This window comes from Mus pahari, chromosome 12, assembly GCF_900095145.1.
Source record: "Mus pahari chromosome 12, PAHARI_EIJ_v1.1, whole genome shotgun sequence".
Classification (NCBI taxonomy): domain Eukaryota; kingdom Metazoa; phylum Chordata; class Mammalia; order Rodentia; family Muridae; genus Mus; species Mus pahari.
The window spans coordinates 78,922,048-78,939,491 of record NC_034601.1 but is presented as its reverse complement, the minus strand read 5'-3'; the positions used below and the strand labels follow the sequence as shown (position 1 = coordinate 78,939,491).

The window sequence follows — 17,444 nt, the reverse complement described above, 5'->3', positions numbered from 1 at the left end:
CCAAACCCTTCACCTGAATAACCTACTCAGGTTAGCCAAGTTTCATCTGCCTGAGTGACAATCATATTTAACAGATAAAGATCTTCAGCTTAGAACAGGGCACTGATACGATCTTGGGAGAGTGGCTTCTTTTTACAATAATCATTTTTCCATTTACCTGGTGTGGAAAAACAAAGGCACCATCTGGAGAAGGACTTCTATTAGCGATTACAGACGAGGGGCACCAGTCCTGAAGAGGATGGTTCTGCATGTGCTTCATGCAGATAAATCACTAGATTCCACAGTGAATCTCCATAAGCGTGGCTGGGCTTTAATTTAATAAATCCATTGGGTTATAAATGCCCTGACCTTGTTTATAAAGGAAGCCGGTTTGTTCACTTAATGAAGACATCAATTAACTGCTCAACTTGGACTGATTTCTCGTTACTGCTTTCCCCTGACCAGCAGCTCTGATTTTAGCAAATCCAAAGTCTGGGCCGATGTAGATGGTGATGTACTGCCATCTATAGCCATAAAGAGAAAGATGCTGTGTAGCACACTGAGAACCACAGCTATGCACAAGAATGGACAAGAATATACAGTGCAGAATGGTGATGATGATGGTGATGGTGATGATGATGGAGGAGGAGGAGGAGGAGGAGGTGAGGACAGAAAAAAAAATACAGTCCCAGGTTCACAACTGTGGCCCTTTCACCATGTTAAAATCAATGCAAGACACTGGTTCCAAGTAAAATGAAACAGATAAACCAAGCAATAGAGTGTCACAACTGCCAAGTCTTAGCCCAGTGACTCGCGGTTGGGTCAAGTCCAAAAGGGAAACGTGAAAACTCTGATGGCCTAAGATCTGCTAGAGCTATTTTCCGACTAGATCCTGCTTGTGTTTTCACAGAATTCCTGCCAGGAATTTTCCCCCACTTTCTTCTGTGTCTTTCCTAACCTAGAATGCCACTATCAGCAGCATTGTGCTGGCTGGTTTTCTGTCAACTTGACATGAGCAAGAGTCATCAAATTGGAGGGAACCTCAATTGAGAAAATACCTCCATAAAAAGCCACCTGTAGGACATTTTCTTAATTAGTGATTGAGGATGTGTCCCCCTGAGTTGTGGGTTTTATAAGAAAGCAAGCCAAGCAAGCCACAAGGAACAAGCCAATGAGCAGCATCCCTCCATGGCCTCTGCATCAGCTCCTGCCTCCAGGTTCCTCCTGTGTGAATTCCTGTCTGTCCTGACTTCCTTTGAAGATGGGCTAAGGTGCAGAAGCCTACTCCAAAAAAACCCCACCCTCCCCAAGTTCTGATCACAGCAATACTAAGCCTGACTGAGGCAAACATCCAGTGCATTTTTGAGACCTCCTTAAGTTCCTGGAATCCTAGGTGCCTGAGATATAACATAGATGGCACAATACTCTTGCCTCAGAGATGCTTATACATATACTGGAGTGAGATGGATAGGTAATGCACAGACACTGTGCACTGTATGAAATGAAACACCCTCGATTCTATAGATAGCCTATAAAATGGTGACATGTGGCACAGGACACATAACCAGTGTGTGGGGCTGGAGACAGTGAATGAAGGAGGATGCATCCTAACTAGGGTGGTCAGAAATGGCAATGTGCAGAAGTCACCTGGAGGCAGCATGTGGGAACTGCAGAGAAAGCAGAAGGTCCTTTATAAAGAGATGGTACCTAGCATACTGGAAGAGGCTGGCTTGTCTTGGGGCATTGGCTTGAAAGACAGGGAGGAAGGAAGCCCATGGCCTTGAAGGTAACTGTCAGTCTATTGGCCTCTAGCTTAGAGACTGAAGCTTGCTTTTAGGTATGGGCAATATATATATCTGCTCTACTAGTAACAGTAGCCAGGAAATGCAGCCAGCTCCAGAAATGCCCATCACAAGATGAGTGAATAAAGCAAAAGTGGACATCGATGCAATGCAATTGTATTCAATTGCAAGGAAAAATCAAGTCATGACATTGGCGGGAGGGGGGAAACTGGAAATTACTGTACTACGTGAAATATGCCAGGCACAGAAAGACAAGCCCATGTGTTTTTTTTCTCATATGTAGAATATAGGTTTAAAGTGTGTGTGTGTGTGTGTGTGTGTGTGTGTTTGTATGTGTGTGTGTGTGTGTGTGTGTGTGTGTGTGCACAATGAAAGTATAAAAAGAGAACTACGTGTGGAGAGGAAAGATCTCGAGGAGGCGGCAAGAGGTTAACTGAATAGATGTGATATGGAAGCTGACTGTTTGTGGGGAGAAAGGAGACCAGAAAGAGTGAGGGTACTGGAGAATGGAGTTGTATACAGGAAACACAGGATTGAAATTTGTATTAAAATGTCACGAGGAGACACATTACTTTGTATTCTGACTTTAAAAATAAAAGGAAAAGGAAGCTAAGTCTGCTGTAACAGGTCCATGATCCTAACACTCAGGAGGCTGAGGCAGGAGCATTGTAAGTTTAATGCCCAGCAGGGATACAGGGTGAGTTCAAAGCCAGCCTGAGGAAAAAAAAAACAAAGAGAGAAAAAAGGGAGGGTAGGAGGGAGGGAGGAAGGAAAAAGAAAAGGAAAAAGGAAGGAAAGAAAAAGAAAAGAAGAGAGAAGAAAAGGAAAGGAAATAAAAGGATGGCTGGGGATGTAGTTCAGCCACTTTCCTTCTATGTACACGGCCCTGGGTTCAATCTCCAGTAGATAAAAATTAAAAAGAAATTAGTAAGGAGGACTTTGGAAATAAAATTAAAACCATAAACCAGTTTCACACACATTATTCTTAGGAATTCCGTGTAGCTAGGCATAACCTCAACTATTCGCACTTGAAAACCAAAGGACAAAGGAGGACACATTGTCCTCTCGCAGTCCCTGAGAGCAGTGGCCACAGTCATTCACTCTTCATGCTTCTCGAGTCTCTCCTCCTACTGCAAAGTTTGTCTCATGCAGTCACATAAAGGGGGCCCAGAAAGCTCACAAAAGGGCCACTGTGTTATTTAATAGCTGTCTTAGACATGTTGACCCTTCAAACAAAAGAATGGCCATGTGTTACAGAGTCCTTGGAGTCCCAAGCAAGGAGTTCAACTCCGAATCTACACACACACACACACACACACACACACACACAAACACACTCACACACACAGTCAAACACACTAATACCACACTCATACACACACACAAACACACTCACATTCATACACACACAAACACACTCATACACACTCAAACACACACACACACCACACCTCACACACAATCATTCCCCAGAAGCCCCCTGTGTGGAATAGAATGTAGAAGGAACAAGGAAACTGGGCTCGGTGGAGAGATGGAAATTGCTCAGAGGGGCATCTTGGCATCATATGAGGAGCACGTAGATGTTCTATGTATGATTCTACTACATATGGTTTGGTAGCAGAACCAACAGGCACTGCTGGTGTACTGGGGATGAGAGAGAAAGTAATGCACGAGATGACTCTTCCAAGGGTTTGAGTCAGCAAAGGAATGAGCAAAGGGTGGTGCAATTCGCTGAGATGGGGATGACTGGAGGACGTGCAGGACTTACACCAGGAAGTCATTTGAAGAACATCTTGGTTATTCCGAGTGAGGCGATTATGACACATCTAAGAGAAAACACTGAAAGAGCAACTGGAGTCCAAAGTATAAATGTGCCAGCACCTCAGGCTGCCACTATGCATCGAAGCGCTCCTAAAGCACGGTCCTAGGCCACAGGATTAACTTGCTAGTACTGGTGGATTCTGAGGCGTAGGGATTGGTCTCTGTCCTGCAAACGTGGACCTTCAGCTGGAAAAGCTAACATGGTAGGGTGTCCGGGGTTAAAATTATCTGGAGGCTTCATTCAAATATGAAGCCCTGTGTTTAGAGCTAGGCTCTGCTGGTATTGTCAGAGGGTAGAGTGTACACGCAGGGCCTTCCCACGTGACTTTCTCACAGCGTGAAGGCCTCAGAGCATCCCCGCTTACCCATTATGACTCAGAGTTCCAAGACCTACTGTTCTAGAGGTGAATAAAGGGACAGACCATCTTCTGTGCTGTCACTGCCATAGAACTGCACCCTAGTGACCATCCTAGTGGGCAGTAGTGTCATGGATGCCCCAGGTTAGGTGGGAGGGAATGGTGCATGTCTCTAAAGAGTCTAAAACATCAAGCCAGGGACTTGTGAGATCAGGAGTGGAAGACCATTCTGGGCTACATGAGACCCTGTTTTTGTTGTTGCTGTTGTTGTCATCGCTGTTGTTGTCATCGCTGTTTTTGGTGATGGTGGTGGTGGTGGTGATCGTAATCATTGTCGTTCCTTTTTTCCTCCTCTTCGTCTCCTTCTCCTTCTGCTTCTTCTGCTTCTTCCCCTTCCCTTTTCCCTTTTCCTGTTCCTCTTGCTTCTTATTTTTAAGGAACCTAGGTTATCCCTGCAAGTGATGAAGAACGTAGGCAAGTGCTTTTGGGTTTAAGAGACCTGTTTCAGCCTGGAGGTGCAGCCCACAGCCCCAGTCTCTTAAGAGGAGAATCACAAATTCAAAGCCTTGCCTGGGCTATAGAGCGAGTTCAAGGCCAATTCAGTCCACTTAGTGAGACACTATCTCAAAACAACAGCTAGAAGGAGGACGAGGGGTAAAGTTCAAGAGAGTGTTTGCATAGCAAGGAAAACCCAGAGTTCCATGCAGTACTGGAAGAAATGAGAATAGGGGGAACTGTTGAAAGGAGGGAGGAAAAGGGGGAAGAGGGGTGCACCTTCATGTGAGAAGAGTCAGGAGGAAGGAGATGGAATAGTCTCGGGCTAAGTACGCGTGGACACTGAGAGCAAAACCTTGTGCTTAGACTCCATTCCCAGTGGGTAAGAGCAACCAAATGCAGACGATGCAATGCAGCCATGTCTCTGTAGACAGTGCCTTGCTGCTGGGTGCTTAGAGCTGGGGCAAGTCTCCGCCTCCCCCCCCCCCAGTAGATTTTGAGAAGCATGTAAGGATGGTTTTGTCTTCAAGGAGTTGGAAACTCAAAACAGAATGCTTAAAAACATAAGCTAGCTCTGGAAACTGAATCATTTGACACGGCAAAAGCATTCCAGCTGCGCTTGAAAATCTGGTACTACGGCAGATAGCTGGAACACAGCAAGGCAGTCCACACCTCTGCTGGTCTCTCGTTCTGTGAATTCCATTCCCTTCCGCTTGGTCTCAAGGCCCTGGGATCAGCCCCAGGAATAGCATGTTGTTCAGCCCTTCTTCCTGGGCCTCATAGTTTTTTTGTGCTGTTCATGCCTCTTGTTGTGGCAAGCCATCAACAAAGGAGGCACTGACACCCTCTGCTGAGCTGTGGAGAGGCGCCTTGTAACTGGCATCCGGCAATGGCCACTCCACCCAGCCTCTTCCCTGTACAAACACAGACTTTGTCCCTTGTCACGAAGGCAGGTGCTTTATATGGCTTTAGACTGGCTGACCCTGGGGGCACACTTATAGTTCACCCCTACATGGGCCCCTCCAGAGAGGCCATGAACGACAGGACAGGTTGCTTCTGTGTCTCTCCTCTGCATGTTTTCACGGGCAGTTCTGCCAGTCTCTCTGCCATCACATTTCTCCAAGGAGGATGAGCATATCTGGCTTGGTAGAGACCTACTTCTCAAACCACCTATCAGAGGAGCTAAGGGGATGGCTCGGCAGGTAAGAGTACTCTCAATCACAAGGACTTGAGTTCAAATCCCCAGCAGTCATATCTAGGCATAACTCCACGCCTCTAGAAGGAGGGAGGGGAGAGACAGGCAGACCCAGTCCTACAAGCTCTTTGCCAGACAGCCAATCTGAGACACGTGCATTTCCAGTTCAATGAGAAAGCCTGCCTCAGTGGAATCAGGAGACAATAGAATGGAATGGAGAGCAATAGAGGAAGACACCCGACATTGTCTCCTGGCCTCGTCACAATAGAGGATACTCTATGTCCTCCTCTGATCTCCATTTATGCATACAGAAACATGTGTACATACACACTTACATACATACAACACAGAGACATAAAAGTTATTGTGCACATGTATAGTATACACACAGCATACTCTGATATACACATACACACCATGCTTTGCCCATGTGCACTTTCAAACACACACACACATACACACACACACACACACACACACACACACACACACACACACACACACACACCACATATCAGCTTCACTCAAGAACCATTCAAAAAGCAGGAGGCTCACTCAAGGTCATGAAGCTCATAGGAATATAGCAAAGAGTAAGATCTCAGACTTTCCTGCCACTAGACAAGCCCACCTCTACGAGGGGCTTCTGGGAGGGGCTTCTTCTTGATATTACTCTACAGTATTCTCTACTCTTAGGAACTCGCTTAAAGAATTTGGACTCTTGACCTACCATGGGTTCACCTATATGTGCGTGGAAAGCAGAAACAAGCCAGACGAATGATTTTAGAACTAAAGTCATGCATGTGTCATTGTCCATCTCTGTCCCCCTGCCCCACTGTGTGTGTATGAGAGTCTGTCTGTCTGTCATCTCACTCTACCCTCTCCTTCCCTTTCTCGATTTTGCCTTGAGATAAGGTCTCACTCTGAAATCAAAGCTGCCCTGGAACTCCCTGTGGCAACTCTCCTGTCTCCATGTGCCAAGTGTCGGGATTATAGGTGTGTCCCACATGCTCAACTGATGTCTCTTCAGGACATAGCGGACACTTGTCTCCTGTGTCCTAAGTGTTAAGGCTTGTACTGAAATTCCAAGGTGGCCAAATGCACTAGCACACCCCTATTGTACATACAGTAGCATTTCCTTTGATGTATCAGTGTGACACACTCTAATGAGCACTGCCCATGGAACTACCACAACAAAAGTGTTCCGAATCTAAGTGTGTACTGTGGAAACCAGAGCCCAGAGAGCCCTTGAAATGTAACCAGTAAGAATGAAAGATTATGTTGTTACCAATATTCATTAATATAAAATAGCCACGTTTACTCTCACGTCACCTTTATCATTTAATATGTGCATGTTTTATGCTTCTGTTAATTTTTCCTCTATGTTATAAGCCGGGCAGAGTTAGAGCCTTTGTCTTTTTCTTTAGTGTAGTGCTTCTCAACCTTCCTGATGCTGTGACCCTTTAATACAGTTCCTCATGTTGTGGTAAACCCGACCACAAAGTTATTTTGCTGCTACTTTATAACTGTAACCTTGTTACCGTTGTGAATTTTAATATAAATATCTGCTATGCAGGATCTCTGAAATGGGAACACCAAAGGGGTAGTGACCCACAGGTTGAGAACCTCTGCTCTAAGGGATCTTTGGCGCCTTTCTGATGCATGATGAAGTTTTAGAATGAGTGAATTATCTTTTAGGTTTAGCAGGCACTCCATGAAAGGAATGCAATATCCTCTAAGACCTCAGTGGATTTCTGTGTGAAGATGGACCGGAAGAGAACCTCGGAGGCAGAGCCTGAGGGAAGCTGGACTGTTCTGCACTGGAAAGAGAACCAATCAATGAGAACCAACCAATAAGGAGGCGGGGCCAGTGTGCAGAGACACAGCTACTGTAGCACGCACTAGGCAAGCATGAAAGCTCCTTGGCTCAGGATTCAGTCTGAAGCTACCAGTGTTGCCGAGATGTAAACACGGCATCTCCCAGATTTTCAGTCAAGTCTAATAGGATAATTCACTTACCTATTCCGATGGCGCTCAAGCAAGTGTTGGAGCGAAGTGTACCCAACCATGTTAACCACAGAGTAAGAGAACTGAAAAGCTGACTGGGTTTGCTGCAGCCGGCATCCAGATGGGGTGGCCATGAGACTCTAAGTCGGGCAGAGTAATAACACCCACACATGCTACTGACAGATGAAGAACATGGAAGTCACGTCCAAGAGGAATTAGGTTTCTTTTAGCTGTACAGCTGTCAAGCTTCGAGCCCGGGCTCCGGAACCAGATGTCTCTTAAAACCGGGTCCATGCACTCATATTCCTCCCGGTTCCTTTAAAGGGGGCTTAGATTTATGCCTGAGCCAGTGCCCAAATCTGTGTCATACCTTTAGTTCTTAAGCGCATACCTCACTGACGATTTCAAGCACGCCACAGCTGTCTGCCCTACCAGACTCCGGAGACCACAGTGTAGTAAATTCTTCAGCTGGCCAGCTTCTCCCACCTTATCAGAGCAGCTACTGTGTGCCACCCACTCCTCGTTCCTATAAAGTCTTAAACTCTATGCATACGCCTGGCTCCATGTTGAGCTCCATTCCCGGTGCTACCCCTTTGTGTAGCTGAAGCAGAGCTGCGTGAGGAGAGGTCCTGAGCTCTAGGAATGCCATGGAAGATGTCTTGGGAGAGTAGGCTTCCCACAGTTCCCTAAAAGTCACCCTTCAAATACTCATAAAGCACAACCAAGGCCAACACGTGTTTTAAAATGCTCTTCCTCAGAAAGCTTTCGGTTAGAGGCACCAGTGGGCAACCCTCTACCCACCATTTAAAACTGTCTATATCAAAGGAAACTTTCCATGGGATGACGTCACGAAGCCAAGGTTCAAGCAGCACTTCCTTACACACGGTGAATAGCATATCTGAAAACTGTTATCAGATCATATAGCAATTAGAAAATTATATGGGTCCTGGTGTTCAGAAGGAAGTTAACTCTTCAGGAAACAACTGACTTTCTAAGAACAATTAGAAGTAAACTTAGAGTTGAACACAGTGAATGCAGGAAAGGTGTGTGTGTGTGTGTGTGTGTGTGTGTGTGTGTGTGTGTGTGTGTGTTCAAATGAAGAAATGCAGTCTGCTTGGTCCTGAAATCCCACCCTGATGACTTCCTTTAGGCCTGAAGAATGATGTCCGGAACAAAGGTAAGGAAGGTGGAGGAAATGTCTCAGGGACGAGCATTTTGATTTTAAAGCTGAACCTGTGTCCATTTTAGAAGTAAAGATGGGAAGGCAAGTTCAGGGCTTTTATTGGGGTCTGCCTCTCTTGAGGCCACCCTGCTGTTTTCTCTCAAACATCTCGAAGCTTCCAGATACGTGCTTCAACATAATTCTTCTCCACATTTCTCCCATGTTTTGACAAAGTGTTTCCCCTTTAACCTTATTGCTCACTCCAGCACTTGGAGGTGGAGTGTCCTGGACGACTGATATTAGGGAAGAAACGTGGTAGCTCTCATCTCTCCTCGGAATAATGTTCCTCCCCCCAGCAGCAGTATGATGTCAGGGTTGGTCTCAAGCTGCTTTGTATCCCCAATGCTAATTACTGGCAGCCACGATCTGGAGATGCTCACTCTCACGGACACCAAGTGACACTATGTAAGCCTTGCTCCGAATGTTAATTGGTCAATAAAAGGCTAAAGAGCCTGTGATTGAGCCGTTAGAGAAAGGTAGGACTTGATGACAGAGTGGGTGGTCTCAGGAGAGATCAGAGGGAGACAAAGGGAGGATGAGGCTGCTGTGAGAGAAGATGAACCATGAGCATGTGGCCAGGAGAGATGGGTTAACAAGGAACATTTGGCTGGGATGTAAGTCATAATAGCTCAAAACCTACGCAATCTAGGCTTACATCTGGATAGCTAAAATATATCACTCATTTTACAATAAAGGTTATCCTGTGCTGCTGGACAGGAAACCTTCTTTGCAAGAAAATGTGTGTAGGAAAACTATTTCCTTCCCTCCAACAAGAAGAAACTGCTGTTGGAAGTCTATTTGCCTAGTTCTGGAGTGTGCCACTCGGCGCTTTCGTGGAGCAACTCATCAGCAGCAATTGGGATTTAATTTGGTTTTCCATCTACTACCATTTCTCTTCACTAGTTTTAACCATGGGGAAGAAACATGAGAGATATCTGAGAGGCACGGTAGAGAGAAAGCGTGAGAAACAGAATGTGAAACATACTTGTGTGTTTAGGACCCAAGAGCCACAGCTCTGCGCAGGCTCAGAGCAGGCATTTGGTAGCCAAGTTGCTTTGGTAGTGAAGCTGGTCTAGGGGAGCATTTTTTTAACCTGGAAGGTTGCCACAGTGTAGTGTCTTAGCCAGCAAGTGTGATTTCCCCGTGGAGGCTCCTTCCTGACTTCCTTGCACCTTAGAGAATGCCGTTTTGACACTTTTAAGCCAAAGTCACTGCAACCTCAGAAGAAACGTGGTCACCATTCACTGGAGAGAAAGTCCTTCCGGCATGCCATCACTATTGGCTCACTGCCAAGACTCTGAAAGGACCCTTAACAGTGACACACACACGAGATGACCGTAGCTCTGTCAACTGGGGTGAAAGCATGCAAATGTGCAGGTACTAATAGGAAAAACGGAATTCCTGTAATGAAGCACTTGGTATCCTTCATACTTTATGGACAAAGCCCAATATGTCTGCAGGAAGGAGTGTCAACAGGGAATACCACTGCCTCAGCCGTGCCTTGACTTCTGCCCATTATTTTCATCTTCGCAGAATCTACTACCTTTAAACAGCAGAAATGCCCTTTGGGCTCCAACCCTATAGACTGCAGGAGACCTTTCAGGGTGTGCGTTGTGTCTGGCTAGATAGCAAGCAGCAGGCTTGTGGGAGTCCTCTCCAGCTCCAGCAGCTGTGTAAGTCACAGCAATGCCCTTGCAGCCAGCTTTGTGTGTGCTTGGGGATGGGGTTGGAGCAAGGGGTGGGGTGGGGGTATGGTAAGGACCCAAGATTCTGCAGCTGTGTTCTCCAGTCAACAAATTTGTAAGACTTTCAAGTTTAAATGGGAAGAATATGTACTGATTATTCCGTTTCCAAGGCAACTGGGTTCCAGTGAAAGGTAGGGCACTCTTGAGGTTCCAGCTTTTGAGAGACATTTCACCGAAGCCAGTGGGGCACACCAAATTCCATACTATTGGTCCGGGGGTGAACAGCAGAGATTCTAGTCTTGACTGCAAGAGGCCCCTCTTCAGTACTCAGCCAATCCCTAGACAGCTACTTCTTTTTAGGTCACATTCCTGATCACAAGGCCTGGGAAAGCTTAATCAGGCCCCTGTGTCTGCAGACTGATTAGGAGAGGGAATGTTAGGGTCCAAATGCTACCCTATCTCTACTGTGGCAGGCTAGCTTTAGGCCTCTGAAAACATCACACTGCTTGTCACCTGGACATTTTCAGAAGTCATCTTAATATCGTATCAGTCTCCTCAGGGCTTCACATCCATGTGACCAGACACCTCAGGACAATGGTCAGGTTGGTTGCCTGTTGCCGTACAACCTATAGAAGCAGACATCCTACATCGGAACAGGTGAAAATTGGTGTTAACAGGCCGGGCTGTGGCCTTGGATGGCCTCAAAACCAAGTAACTGCTCAGAGCTCAGCTCTCAAGTCCTTCTGTGTGAATGTGTGTGGTTTGTGTGTGTATACACACACGTGTCTTCACACACGCATCTGTGTATGTGTGTGCATCATAGATAACCTACAATGTCATTCCTCAAGATACCACCCCAATTTTTTGAGACATTATCCTCACTGGCCTGGAACTCAAGTAGGCCAGGCTGGCAGGTCGGAGAGCCCTAGAGATGCGCCAGACTCTGCCTTTCCTGATGCTGTCATTGGTAGGCATACATGGCTCAAAAACCAGTGGCAATGTCTGGATTTTTTTTTTTTTTTTTAGTGAGTTCTGGGAATTGAATTCAGATCCAGGACAAGCACTTTACCAGCTAACATACCTCCTCACACCCTGATTGACAAACACTCTTTACATGCCCCTACTCCACAGACAGAAACTAAGCAAATCAAATGCAAGACTAGAAAAGCAGTGCCGGCCGGGCGTGGTGGCGCACGCCTTTAGTCCCAGCACTTGGGAGGCAGAGACAGTTTTTTGTCAAACAATCTGCATGTCTTCTGATGCCAGAGCATCAGGTGGTTTTTTTTTTTTCCAGGCGTAAGATATTCAACTAATAAAATTCCTCCCCTATCAATGCATAATCTGACTTGTAGTAACTGATCAAAAGACTAACACTGGTAAATTCCCATGAGCAGTGAGACAGGAATGTACAACTGTAGTCAACTGAAAGCCGTGTTAGGACCTTTATTTACCGTCAGTCTAGCATCACCATCTAGGACTATAACTGACACATCCAGACAAGCACATTAGAAAGAAAATGTAAATTAAATATTACAAGGTGTACTACTAATGAATCATGGGCTTAATAGGACAGGAATATATAAGTTCAGTGGTTTTATTGCAGTTAGAAAAATTATATTATGAAAGATACAAAAAAATCATCATCATTATTATTATTTGTTTATTTTACAATCAGTATGCCATCTTTTACCATTATGGCTTTAAATTTTCACTCTACCCAATAGGTGTCAAAGAATAGTTTAGTCCATGCCTTAATAAAACAGTTAAAATATTTACAAATTCAAAATAGATGTTTTCATAACTGAAAAGTTCACCTGAGAATTCACTGTAACATCGCCATTTGCTTCTTTCTTTTTTTTCCAAGTTGTTAATACGGCCGAGTACCCTCATCCCTGTATCCTGTATGTTGAATTCCTAACGTAAAACTGGCTAAGCATCAAGCTACAGTAAATTGTTAGAAAGCTTGCAGGTGGACAACCAATGTTATTATATCCATATTTATTCTGAATATAACAATTTAACAAATTAATTTGACTGTAGCTGTAGTATTCAAATAAGGGGCAAAAATTTAAGATGACATTATTGTATTGAGTCAGACATGACAGCTCTAGCCTTGAGAAGGCCGGCTTGCACAATAAGGAGCTCTGCTTGTGTGACTATGCAAAACACCAACTAAAACCACTGTCCAAGCTCTGCATGAAGGAAAAGGCATACGCTGTACACATATGATTCTCCTATCATTTGTCTCCCCCCCCCAAGTATTTCCTTAAAACAAATCTTCTTAGAAAAGAAAATGTTTTAGAAATTCACGATAAAATAGGCATAAATGTATAATGCTATGCAATATATTTCTATTATTACCCACCTATGGCCCAAAGACAAAGGTCCTGTCCTGTCCACCTAATACAACTTGAAAACCATGAAGGTATGTGTGAGGTAGTGCAGTTACTTGTAGTACATGCTGCCTGTTAAAAGTAATGCTAAGTAAAAGAAATATTACACTTGGCCAATTACCAGACACCATTAAAATTAACCCTTAATGCGAAACTGATCATAGAGATTTAAACCAAGTGTCTTAAAAAAATACCTTTAAACTGAGGAGAGAGCTGGGCTTTACCATAAAATGGGAAGTGACTTCCAAAGCAAATATTTACATTTAAAGCAAAAGATCTGACGTATGTACACACAAGAACCGATGACAGACAGCCGAGTGTACAGTGAGGTAGGAAATCCATTGGCTTGTATAAGATTTTACACTTTGTAAACCAGAGAAGTTTTCATATTATGTTAAGTTGAAGTCTAAACTTACAAATACCAAATAGCTGCATGGGGACATATACATACATGTGTATGTATGTGTATATACATATAATTTCATATGTGTGTATATATATACACACATACACATACAACTCTTTTGTAACATGGGATGTATTATCACACAGTGAGCACTCTCTCCCAGGCAAATTGAGTAGACTTTTCAAAACTTCTAGAAAATAATTCCAATTTAATTTTCTCTTCCAAGGATAAACACATACTACCCTCCTCCCTCCCTTGCTGCACCCCAAGGAAAAAGAGCAATATCTGCCAACTATGAAATCATGAAATATTGCTGCTGGTCCCCGTATCTCCTCATGGCAAACATCAGCTCGCCAGTGACCGAATACCACTCAGGGTAGTGTGCACTCTCCCCCTCCCCCTCCCCTCCTCCCTCCCTCTGCCCCTCTGCCCCTCAGTAGATGCAGCATGCAATGAAGCGTCTCTTTCAGGTATGAGACCTGGAGAGATGCAGTCCTACTGACTGTCCCCTGCACCCTGACACAGGACTCTCTAAGTGCTGCTGGGAGCCACTGCGGACTCCCTTGTTGGAGGTGTCTGATGCAGAGTGCCTTCAGACTTCAGGCTCTCCCTGTTCTCAACAGAAGGTTATGGGATCCTGAGGGTCAGGGCCCCACCCCCGCCCCCACCCTTAATGAAACCCTATACTGTAGGCATATAAAGTAGCCTTCAGAGGACTCTGAACGCCCTGCTCTGACTGCAGCCTGCCTCGTGAGGTCAGGCCTGGGTATCGCACATCTCGGTGCTCAGAATGTCTCCAATTTTAAGGCATCCCACATTCCTTGAAAAGGGATATTGAACCTGTATAAACAAGGTTTTGTTTCCACTGCTGAGGTCTACAAGGTGAGATTCCAGAATGACTAAAAATCACTGCAAATATTACCGGAGTAACTGCTCAGATTATTATCAATTCATTTTCTACCAACATTAAATAAGCACAAGATTGATCTTTCAATGCCCAAGTCAAACTGGTATGTATGCCTTTACAAATGTGGGAATAAGATAAAAATAATAATAATAAAAGGATTAACTCTGGCTCTCAAGTACAAACCCATTAATGAACCGAGCCCGAATTTTATCGCTTCAAACACCGGCAGAGCCTCAGATCCATGTTTGCCTCTAACACGTCTTTTTTTTTATTTTACAGATCACAAGTCTTCACTAGGATACCAATGAGCTGCTCTTCCAGTCAATGTAGACATTTCCCTCTCCTTGACGCCAATGCCCTCATGGTCATCAGTGACCTGCAATGAGATGATCGACAGCCTCATGCAGTGTGAAGCTCTCCGGGACCGTGGCAACTACAGCTCTGGCCAGATTGTGCACACTCAAGCCTCTTAGGCCTAACTGCCAGCTTCTTCCTTCATGGGACAAGAAAAGTCGGGGAACAGACAGTCCCTAACAGCCTGGACAAGGTGGAGACTAAAGAGAGGAACAGAACTGAGAACGGAACGATACACTTTCTGGTTTGTGCAGCCAAAACTCCTAGTCACTACTGAGGACAGCAGAGGCCTCCAGCCCAGGCCAGCTGTGGCTTCTGACTAGGTCCTGCCAGGGCAGCCTCAGGGTCACCAGGTCCAGCCCAGGCTGGACTTTGGGAGGAGCTGAGGTGCAGAGCATTAGAGTTCAAAGGAGATTTCTTTTCCACATAAACACCTAGTAGCCCACTTCTGGGGAGATCGCCTCTGCTCCGCTTCAGAAGGGTTCTTCTTCCTGGTCAGTAGGTTATCCACAGCCCAGGTCAGTAGGTTATCCACAGCCCACCAGGACTGTGTGCAGATGCTCTGAGCTGTTGAAATGGATACTGCGGCTTCCACTGCTGTAGTTAGTTTGAACACTAGGAGATTATTACCTGGTTACTCTGTATTTTCACATCCGATTTCCCATCATCCAAGAGATAGAGCATGTCGTATCTGCTATGAAAACCAAGGAGAACTCAGGATCACCTGAAAGAGAAATTCCCACAACAGAAAGCTACCAGGAGGACGCAGGCTGCTAGGCAAGAAGACATGGCCATACTAAGGTCAGAGGGAAGCGGCAGGTGAAGGCTGCCCGTGGGGTTACTCGTCAGTAGTGCACTTGTCAGACATCTGCTGACAGAAGTCTGAGATCCCAGCACTCTGCCGACAGGGTTCCAACAGCGTGGCCTGCTCCGGGGCGGCTGCGGTGGTTGACGGGGACTCCTGCACAAGCTCCTGGCTGGCTGCGCTGTTCCCTCGCCCACAGGGAGGTGGTGCAGTTGGAGGCACGTCACACACACTGAAAACTGATGTAAAAGCAAGCTCGCCATCGGGAGTACTTTTTCCTTTCTCAGAAATTAAAAAGGAAAGCGGGCAGTCGGAGGCCGAGTACTTGGCGAGGATCTGGATCTGCTCGGGGCTCAGAGCGGCTTCCTTGCACACTTGCTGACAAAGTCCAGTCAAGTTCTGCTTTGTCTCCCCCAGCGTTGACAGAATGTGGTCTCGCTCCTTCAGCAAGCTCTCCTTTTCACTTTGCTGTGCAGAGGGGAGAGAGAACACAATGGTGTTTACTGTGTCCACCGACATCTCTAAGGCAATCAAACACTCAGTGCCGACATTGTCATTGTCATCTTCAGTAAGATCATGCTAATGCTGCCTTTCATCGACTCACACACCCATGTAAGCTCACTACAGATACACTTGCAACCTTTGCTGCTGGACTACTCATTGTACCTAAGTCAGGGGACCGACCAAGGTGCCCAGACACAGAGGACGGGGTCACGTGCATCAGTACACACTGGAATCTTTTCCACCATAAAGAAAAATGAGGTTATGCTGTGTGTAGGAAAACTGAAGTTTACAATAGGTAAATTAAGTCGGTGTTCGAAACACAGATGTTCTCTCGTCTGCAGTTCCTAGATTTTTATATAGACACATCAAAATCACATATGATATGAAAGCAGGAACAAGTCTAGAGGAGAAAAGACGACTGTTTACAGTGTGGTATTTTCAAATCCCTACAAGAAAATGTACTAAGTTAATTTTCCTGGTCCTTCCCTTCTGCCCACATCAGGCGTTACCACCAAGATCATTCTCCCTTTCCCTCATCCTGCCGCCTCCTTCATCTCCTACCGCTCACTTCTAATGTCTTATGTGCTAGGCAATCTAATCATCGAGCTGCTTGTGAACTGAGAGTTAATGAATGCTAACCGAGGGACAAAGGTTTCCCCCGTGGAAACAGCACAAGTGTCTAAGGAAACCAGAGGCCACCACCGCCTGCTCTCTGCTTGCTGACAGCTCTGCAGAGCCAGGGTTGCTGGAGACCACGGAGATGCCGTATTTCACAGCAGTAATTTCTAACTGTCAAACTTTTGGTCCTTCTAGCATAAAAATAGTTTAAAGGTAGCAAGAGCTCTGCTAGATACAGATGTGCTCTTACACGTGCGTATCTAGCAGAGCTCACAAAAATATCTCTACAGTGTTATGTGAGAATTCAATTATTAGTGGTGTTTGTAAAATATTAAGATTATATGACATTTCTAAATATGGAATGAACAGGAATTCTTTTGTTATAAGTACAATATAAATTTTTATAATCCAAAGCAATTCTCCAATTTGTTCAGAATTTTAGTTTTCTTTTAAAACAAAAACAAGAGCAGGTCAAGAACATGCATGCTTGTATGTAAGTCAGCCATTTCCTCTCACACAGACTTTGTCAGTTACAGACTTCAGATAAAATCAATCTGCAGGTGTCAAGAGGAGACCAGCACTGACTTCTAGCCCTGAGAAGAAACACATTAATGCCATCTGTGGCCTCTCTTCTTTGCACCTCTCTGCAGCTAGTGGAAGTAGAAACAAGACCCCAGGAGAAACTAAGAACCCTCTTTCCTCAGTGACAGCCATACTAACCCTGGCTTCCTGTCACAGCCGAGATGAAGCCATTCTCAAAGGCAGGAGATTTAGTGTCAAGCGCTGCCGACCTTTTCAATTAGGGAAGGTCAACTGTAACAGCGACCGTTCCGGCTTATAAATCAAAACCACTGCTCAGAGATGCCATAGAGGTCACAAATATTATGTAATGTCTGTA

The 17,444-nt window shown here is 45.3% G+C and overlaps 1 protein-coding gene across 2 annotated transcripts in view; it reads right to left on the bottom strand.

The window, feature by feature from the left end:
* Nucleotides 1-12,204: 12,204 nt before the first annotated feature.
* Bach1 (BTB domain and CNC homolog 1) overlaps nucleotides 12,205-17,444 on the bottom strand; it is a 34,140-nt gene continuing 28,900 nt past the window's right edge. For both annotated transcript variants that reach the window (XM_021209377.2, XM_029544494.1), the window contains exon 5: nucleotides 12,205-15,892. In XM_021209377.2, coding sequence (XP_021065036.1) covers nucleotides 15,458-15,892 — 435 coding nt within the window. In that variant the 3' untranslated portion in view covers nucleotides 12,205-15,457. The remainder of the gene's footprint in view (nucleotides 15,893-17,444) is intronic.